Source organism: Procambarus clarkii, chromosome 11, assembly GCF_040958095.1.
Source record: "Procambarus clarkii isolate CNS0578487 chromosome 11, FALCON_Pclarkii_2.0, whole genome shotgun sequence".
Taxonomy (NCBI): Eukaryota; Metazoa; Arthropoda; class Malacostraca; order Decapoda; family Cambaridae; genus Procambarus; species Procambarus clarkii.
Window position 1 is genome coordinate 51,816,641 of NC_091160.1, and position 9,661 is coordinate 51,826,301.

Below are 9,661 nucleotides of genomic sequence, written 5' to 3' on the forward strand. Positions count from 1 at the left end.
CTATTCTAAATATTATAGAAAACAAAGCTCTTAAACAACATATGTTAAAAAAATACCCATTTAAACTCTATGAAGAACACATTAACAGTGTAAATAAACTTGCCCAAGATCTTGGGTTTGAAAACGAAACTCAATTTCTTGAATATTTAGAAAGTAATCCTTCACCAACTGATTCCAAATTAACTAAAATTTTTAACACTATGACCAAATGGGCTGGTAAACATAAAAGTTTGATATTGAAATCTGCGATATTATTTGGTGTAGGTGTTGCTTTTCTTGAATATTTGAACAAATACAATCGGAAGAACAGTGGTTGTTTTAGATACCATGTTGGAAAAGGATATTCCCTAAAAAAAGAAGTATATTTGACCAGATTTTGTAAATTCCCTATCAATCGGGTTGATTATATTAACTATGACATACTAAATGAGAATACTCATCCATTGTTCAATAAAAAAGTCTGGAACTGTCAATTTGATATTCCAAATTCTGCAGAAACCCAAAACATATTAAATTTGGGCTGTAAGGGAATATGTTGTCCCCATAACTACAATTATCTATCACAATTTGTCCAGGGTTATGAACCTATTTCTAATTTAGAAAATAAAGAAATATTTTATATATATAAATGTGAACAGGGAACAATTTTAAGAAATATTGCCGAAATTTTAGGAGATGCTATTGGTGAAGTGATTCAAGGCATTGGGCAATCTGATATATGGCAGTTTATATTGAAATCAATTAAAAATATTGGCTGGGTTATACTTTTAAATTTATTATTAATAATAATGTTAGGCCCATTGATAATGGTGATCAAATAGCGACATATGAGTGCACTAATGGGTGGTGTGGTGTATGGTGCATTGATGTAATAATATACAATATTTACTCACTGAGCTTATTTGCAAAGAAAATGTTTAACTACCATTGCAACATTCATTAACATATTTCATAAATAATTCTCGAGGTAACCCACCATATTCATATGCAATGTATATGAAGGATATACCCCAGGGGACCTCTGTTATATGTCCATCAATATTTCGTAAAATTTTCCATGATTTTAAATTTTCTTTTTCCTTTTCTAAAAAGGAAATTTTATATTGAACTTCAACACTGTAATGGGAATAAATTTCTGATGATTGTGGTAGCGGTGGTTGTGGTGGTGGTGGTGGTGGTAGTGGTGGTGGCGGTGGTGGTGGTGGTAATTGATAAAAATATTTTGAAGGAAAATCAGAAACGTAACATGAAGAAGGTGGAATTACATAAATTGAATGTGGCACTGAAGTCATATAATAAGGTACAATCATATATTGAGTTGTTTGTAATGGTATTTGTGGAATGGTTGGTTGATAATAATAATCATTTCGATGACACCCATATTCTTCACCACCACCACCACCACCACCACCACTATTCCAACTTTCAGCATCACCATTTACTCCAGCTTCCACCATGATTCCTCTCAGTATTCTGGTAAATGAATCCTCAAATTTCTTTATTATATTGATCAATATTAAAAAAATAAATAAATACTCTTAACATTTTCATAATGAAAACTGTTACTGTCTCTGATATTGCAATTGCAACTTACATAGTACATCGTATATCACAACGAAAAACAAAGGAGATTCTTCAACAAAGAAATGGAAGTAAGTATTTTAAAAATATTATCATTAAGAATATACCATGGTAAAATATTCCTCCCAATTTCCCCAAAGCTTTCTTAGATGAAAATCCTAACGACTTTGAAGTTAAATTCACAGCGCTAGGTTGTAACATGCTAAAATGTTATTATGATGTAAAAACTGCTTGTCAGCCCGGATCTGGATCAGCTATTTTAATAAACGAACGTGAATATGCCTGTAGTGAAGCATGTTATGCTGTTCATAATGAGGTCCTTGAATTTCTTCAAGAAAGATTTGGTAATGATTTAAAATCTACTCTAAACAATACAGAAACAGACAATCATTATTTCTCGAAACCTATTCCCGTTGAAACTTGGTCGATTTATGTCAAGGAATCTAACGAAAATTATTGTGGTGTACAGTTGTCTGCACTTAAAACATTGGCTCTAAGACCTTCAAGTCGATGGAGTCCTTCTAATGAAAACGATTTACAATCTTATCAAAAGAACCCCATTGCCTATGCCAAGAATACAAATACATATCAACTGAGAAAAGCTGTTGCTGGCTTAATCGATGCTCCACCATTGACATGGAATATTCAGCAACAGAATATAAACTTTAACTCAATCTATTGTAAATTCTTTCATAAATACTATGATAGCCAGTCAGATCAATGCCATAGTCATGTCCACCGCCAGATATTAGGTTTTATATTTGGCAATCAAGTTATCAACCAATTAACCGATGGTGAATTAGTGGACTTACTTAATCCAACATCAGGAATGAGTATGATTCTTATGGATAAATTGAACAAACAAAATTATATGGATGTTGACAGAGGTTATATTGAAACAGTTGTTCCACAGTCAATACTCGAAAAAGAACAATTTGTTGACGAAGCGGATATAGCAGTATCCTCCGAAAATGTATCATTTATTGAACAGGTATACTACTACTACTACTAATTTCATAGATGTTATAATAACACGTTTAGAATCTGAGTTTTCCGATTTATTATCATTAATAAAAGATGAGGCTATTACTATAACCGAAATTGAAGTTACAACTCGAGTGCCTAAGATAATTTCAAGACTGTTAAAATATTTCTCCGAAAACATTCTCCATGATGCTCGTCAAGAATTATTATCTGTAATTATGGTAGAAGCTTCATCTCAACAAATGATTATTCAACTTTTGGAGATGATCATTCGATCATCTATGGTTGAAATGAGCATTCAATTTTCAATACGGCTTTTATCCGTTTTATTTTCGTCTTTATCCCTTGTTTTATCTGTGGGATTAGTGTTGTTACCATTAGAATTATATTTATCAATAGGTAATATTGGTGGGTACAATAATGAAATAACTCATGCTGCATTAGAAAACCTTCGCCATAAAATAATTAATCAATTGTTAGAACAAGATATAAACTTTGGACAATATATTAAATTGGGGCCTCCACAGTCTATAACCACACCACAAATAACACCAGATATGATATATTTATCTGCCATAAATGAAATAATACGCATTTATCTCCAATGTATAAACATAATTAGTATGGATGGAACTACCACAAATTCTTTAGAAGAGAACAAGATGATTTTAAGCCTGCTTAGTCAGTTTGATGTAAACAGCCTTGGTCAAGCAATTACTCACAAGATTAATTCTAAAACCTATGATAGAGATTCTAAAGTGATAGATATGAGTAATTATATCATTAATGAAGCTAAATATAAACATTATCCCATTCAAACTGCAGATTTGGAATTACAAGAAGTAGAAAATTTAATTTCAAATTCTAAAAGGGATATATTAATTTTATGTTTAGCTTTGATATTTTTATTGTCAGTCTGTTCCTCTTTCTCTTCAAGAAGCAACTTTATTCTTTTTATACACTAGGCATAAGTAATTGTTTTTATATATATTGGTCTCTTTCTACAGCCTTGGTTAAATTAAAATCCATAATAAATATTATATGAGTGTGTATGTGTGTGTGTGTGTGTCTGTGTATGTGTGTGTGCATCCGGTGGTATTCTGAGGCCCCCAAAATAACAACTTGGACCATTTTTATATAAAGAGCTTCACACCAACAGAGAGATCAGACAAGACTCAATTCGTCTCGTTGATAGAGCCGGTGCCTGTCTGGGTGTACGTCTTTATGCTGGGTCCAGTCCCATTCCCTTTTTTAATTCTACTAACTCCAAAGGTTTTAATGAGTAAATGTCCTCCATTAGTACAAGGTGAATACATGCTTGTCATATGTGGCAAAGACCTCGATCCCCTTCACATATTAAACATATGGAATGGTATCCGTATGGATAGTTCCCTTCCCAAAATTAGCATGTCATTGTTCACTCTGAACAAAATCGACCCAAATGAGTTTCCCTTAACTCAATCTACCCCAGACCTTTCCCCCCCAAAAAAAAACACCAACATCAAAAAGACATCATCAGATGATAATGATCTTGACCCACCCTTCAAGAAAAGAAAGAAAAATGCCATCAGAAGTAGGTTTGGAATGGTGAACCGAGACGATGAAGATTCATCTGAAGATTCATCTGAAGATTCATCTGAAGATTCATCTGAAGATTCCTCCTCGGAATCCTCTGACGAGGGGTTCCTCTCATTGATCAAGTAAGTAATGACATTTCACATAAATATTGGTGTTGGCGTTATGGAGTGTTAACTCAATGGCTCCCTGAAGTCCATTGGGCCAAATATTAAATACAGTATCGGATAACATAATACTCGCCGGAGCTTCGAGACCTGAGCTCTTCGTCGCTGGCCACTAGATTGTCCTCAATGAATAAAAAGGATGTGATAGCTCCTTACTCCCTCAGTCTACCTCGTAGTTCACGCCCAGTGACAACATGTGTTTAAATCCTTGAAGAAATCCATTCAGTATAGTGAGTGAAGTCGTATTCTCGTCGTTCCTTCTTAAGGGTTATAGTATTAATTTTTTTTTTGTTTTTTTTTTGTGTGTGTGTAATTTTTGTAATTTTTGTGATGAATAATTGTCTAAAATTGAATTTTATGGAATGCCTAGGGATGTAAAAATTACAATGTAAAATTTACCAGCAATGAATATTGTTTCTCAATGATCATAGGGTTCTTTTTTTTTATAGTTTGGATGTTTATAGACTAATTTAATAATGGTCTGATTGTAACAACCTAAAAAAATTTCAGGACCCCAGTACTAAGCGGCTCATCAATCATCTGAACATGGCGCATGTTCGACCTGACACACAGCCCTCTTCCAACCCAGACAATAAAATCCCACCACAAAGAAACTGTCACTCAGGCAGTTGTCTAAAGGCTGGGTTTGTTCCCCGGGGCAGTGACAATGGACAACAGCAACCATCTCAACATAACATTTCTCAGTCCCAACATACTCAAGAGCACATCAAAGATCTCGCTGGTGGATGCCATGAAGGCATGGACGATGGGGCAATGTGCGAGACGAAGGGACAAAAAGTGTGTGAATGTGGCACTGTGGGGGGGGGGGAGGCTCTCGTCTCCTGGCGATGCCCACATCAACACACTCTTGAGTGGTTAGATGAACAATCCCATCAACAGCAACAAAAAATACAGCAACCACATCAAAAAAATAACATTTTGGGGAGTAGGGATGATGAAAGAGATGCAGATTCTGCCCAGACCACTAGTAATGGAAAGAAGGTTCGTTCTCCACGTTTCAGTGACTATTGTGAGGGTCAGTCAGCTCCATCCAACACTCAGGCTAATCCCAAGGTTGTAAGCATTGACTCGTCGTTTTACCAGTCCCTGAAGTTGGTATCCACCGGTTTAGCCTACTACCCTCCTCTTAACAATGGTCATGCAATGAGAGCAGATGGAAATGAGGTTGATGATGACGAACACAGATTCATATGTGATATTTGCCAAAAAGTATATAAGCGAAAAGAAGCCTTAACAGAACACCGTCGACTCCATACAGGGGAGAAGCCTTTTGAATGTGACAAGTGTTTCAAGAGGTTCTCTTACAGGGGTTCCCATTCTAGACATAAACAGAAACACTGTGCAGTTTTGCACTGTTTTACTTTCTTCAAGTTCATCCAGGAGTTCTCGTCTAATAACACTTTTAAGGGACCTATTTGATAAGTCCCATCATAAGATTAATTTCATATATTCTATCTCGTTTAATTCTTTCCGCATGTTGAGAACTTTGGTAGTTATAGGACGCTTCATTTTGTATTTTTTCCAGTCTATCAATACTTTTGCCATTCTGCAGGACCAAAGCTGGTACATGATAGTCTATCAGAGACCTTTATACGCTAAATACATCATTCTTACTATTCTAATATTAACACCATATTTCGGGCTGTACCCCACTACAGTTCTGAGAGCCTTGAGTCTGTCTCTACATTGTTGATGTAACTTATTGACTGCAGTTGAGGTACAAGGGACAGAGAATCCAAGGTATTTGAAAGAAGAGACATAGTCTATTGGTATGTCCCATCACTTAACCTATTTTCACTAATTGTAATATTTTTGGTATAAAAATTAGTACTTGCAAACTCAAAATATATGCAATAAGTCCTAAATCAGGCTTAATATATTCAACGAAAAATGTTGTTTTTAATATAAATTATAAAAATCAATGTGTTTTCATAATAATAAATATCCCATTGGAAACTGGAAACAATTTCAATATTGAAGGGTTGGTTAGGTACTGTCACTAAAAGTATAATAGACTCAAAAGCTACACGAAAAACAACGTAGAAATAAATCACCATCGGAATCTTTCACGCAATCCCAAAAGGAATTAAATATGGTTACAGATTCATTAATTAAAATGGGGGATTGGTAAACCCCGCCGGAAGAAGATGGTTCCCTCCTCCCAATCTTGCAGTAACCAAAAAATTTATTTCGTGTCATCTCATTGGTGCCTAATCAATCCATCTAGTCAGTCAAAAACATACACTCAGTCAAGTGAGTAGCTTAATTGTTTGTCAGATTAATTAATTACATAATACGGTATGAAGGATCAGACTCTTATAATCAGTGAAAATTTTGATGAACTCCTGTCTCAAAGACACGAGTGTGTGTGTGTGTGTGGCTGTTGTGTTTAGCTAGTGTATGTAGCTAGCTGTTGGGTGTAGCTAGTGGGTGTAGCTAGTGTGTGTAGCTGTTGGGTGTGGCTTGTGTGTGTGTGTGTGGCTGTTGTGTTTTGTAGCTAGCTGTTGGGTGTAGCTAGTGGGTGTAGCTGGTGTGTGTAGCTGTTGGGTGTGGCTTGTGTGTGTGTGTGTGTGTGGCTGTTGTGTTTTGTAGCTAGCTGTTGGGTGTAGCTAGTGGGTGTAGCTAGTGTGTGTAGCTGTTGGGTGTGGCTTGTGTGTGTGTGTGTGTGTGGCTGTTGTGTTTAGATAGTGTATGTAGCTAGCTGTTGGGTGTAGCTAGTGGGTGTAGCTAGTGTGTTTAGCTGTTGGGTGTGGCTTGTGTGTGTGTGTGTGGCTGTTGTGTTTTGTAGCTAGCTGTTGGGTGTAGCTAGTGGGTGTAGCTAGTGTGTGTAGCTGTTGGGTGTGGCTTGTGTGTGTGTGTGTGTGTGGCTGTTGTGTTTAGATAGTGTATGTAGCTAGCTGTTGGGTGTAGCCGAAAAAACAATTAATTCATAAAAACTTGGCTTATTAGGCAAATTGTTCCTTGCATAGTAGGCTGAGAAGGACGTTCTGGCTACTAGGTACGACATATATATATATATATATATATATATATATATATATATATATATATATATATATATATATATATATATGCGAACAAGCCTGAATGGTCCCCAGGACTATATGCGAATGAAAACTCACACCCCAGAAGTGACTCGAACCCATACTCCCAGAAGCAACGCAACTGGTAACTACAGGGCGCCTTAATCCGCTTGACCATCACGGCCGTCAAAAGGAAGTGATAGCCGAGGCTATTTGAGCCACTTCCCCGACGGCAACTCGGATGGTAATCTTGGGCATAGCATTTCACCAAATCACCTCATTCTTTGGGGCACACGTGAGGAACACTAATGCGAATAAGCCTGAATGGTCCCCAGGACTATATGCGAATGAAAACTCACACCCCAGAAGTGACTCGAACCCATACTCCCAGAAGCAACGCAACTGGTAACTACAGGGCGCCTTAATCCGCTTGACCATCACGGCCGTCAAAAGGAAGTGATAGCCGAGGCTATTTGAGCCACTTCCCCGACGGCAACTCGGATGGTAATCTTGGGCATAGCATTTCACCAAATCACCTCATTCTTTGGGGCACACGTGAGGAACACAAATGCGAACAAGCCTGAATGGTCCCCAGGACTATATGCGAATGAAAACTCACACCCCAGAAGTGACTCGAACCCATACTCCCAGAAGCAACGCAACTGGTAACTACAGGGCGCCTTAATCCGCTTGACCATCACGGCCGTCAAAAGGAAGTGATAGCCGAGGCTATTTGAGCCACTTCCCCGACGGCAACTCGGATGGTAATCTTGGGCATAGCATTTCACCAAATCACCTCATTCTTTGGGGCACACGTGAGGAACACAAATGCGAACAAGCCTGAATGGTCCCCAGGACTATATGCGAATGAAAACTCACACCCCAGAAGTGACTCGAACCCATACTCCCAGAAGCAACGCAACTGGTAACTACAGGGCGCCTTAATCCGCTTGACCATCACGGCCGTCAAAAGGAAGTGATAGCCGAGGCTATTTGAGCCACTTCCCCGACGGCAACTCGGATGGTAATCTTGGGCATAGCATTTCACCAAATCACCTCATTCTTTGGGGCACACGTGAGGAACACAAATGCGAACAAGCCTGAATGGTCCCCAGGACTATATGCGAATGAAAACTCTGTAGTTAACAACTGTTAACTACAGTTCTGTAGTTAACTACAGAAAACAACTGTAGTTACCAGTTGCGTTGCTTCTGGGAGTATGGGTTCGAGTCACTTCTGGGGTGTGAGTTTTCATTCGCATATAGTCCTGGGGACCATTCAGGCTTGTTCGCATTTGTGTTCCTCACGTGTGCCCCAAAGAATGAGGTGATTTGGTGAAATGCTATGCCCAAGATTACCATCCGATTTGCCGTCGGGGAAGTGGCTCAAATAGCCTCGGCTATCACTTCCTTTTGACGGCCATGATGGTCAAGCGGATTAAGGCGCCCTGTAGTTACCAGTTGCGTTGCTTCTGGGAGTATGGGTTCGAGTCACTTCTGGGGTGTGAGTTTTCATTCGCATATAGTCCTGGGGACCATTCAGGCTTGTTCGCATTTGTGTTCCTCACGTGTGCCCCAAAGAATGAGGTGATTTGGTGAAATGCTATGCCCAAGATTACCATCCGAGTTGCCGTCGGGGAAGTGGCTCAAATAGCCTCGGCTATCACTTCCTTTTGACGGCCGTGATGGTCAAGCGGATTAAGGCGCCCTGTAGTTACCAGTTGCGTTGCTTCTGGGAGTAAGGGTTCGAGTCACTTCTGGGGTGTGAGTTTTCATTCGCATATAGTCCTGGGGACCATTCAGGCTTGTTCGCATTTGTGTTCCTCACGTGTGCCCCAAAGAATGAGGTGATTTGGTGAAATGCTATGCCCAAGATTACCATCCGAGTTGCCGTCGGGGAAGTGGCTCAAATAGCCTCGGCTATCACTTCCTTTTGACGGCCGTGATGGTCAAGCGGATTAAGGCGCCCTGTAGTTACCAGTTGCGTTGCTTCTGGGAGTATGGGTTCGAGTCACTTCTGGGGTGTGAGTTTTCATTCGCATATAGTCCTGGGGACCATTCAGGCTTGTTCGCATTTGTGTTCCTCACGTGTGCCCCAAAGAATGAGGTGATTTGGTGAAATGCTATGCCCAAGATTACCATCCGAGTTGCCGTCGGGGAAGTGGCTCAAATAGCCTCGGCTATCACTTCCTTTTGACGGCCGTGATGGTCAAGCGGATTAAGGCGCCCTGTAGTTACCAGTTGCGTTGCTTCTGGGAGTATGGGTTCGAGTCACTTCTGGGGTGTGAGTTTTCATTCATATATATATATA

At 39.0% G+C, this 9,661-nt stretch overlaps 1 protein-coding gene across 1 annotated transcript; it reads left to right on the plus strand.

Moving 5' to 3' along the window:
• Window positions 1–4,149: 4,149 nt before the first annotated feature.
• On the plus strand, window positions 4,150–5,747 carry LOC138363750 (zinc finger protein mnm-2-like). The gene is made up of 3 exons (XM_069323144.1): window positions 4,150–4,265; window positions 4,970–5,105; window positions 5,370–5,747. The coding sequence occupies exons 1-3, from the start codon at window positions 4,150–4,152 to the stop codon at window positions 5,745–5,747; spliced, it is 630 nt and encodes a 209-aa protein (XP_069179245.1).
• The last annotated feature ends 3,914 nt before the right edge of the window (window positions 5,748–9,661 follow it).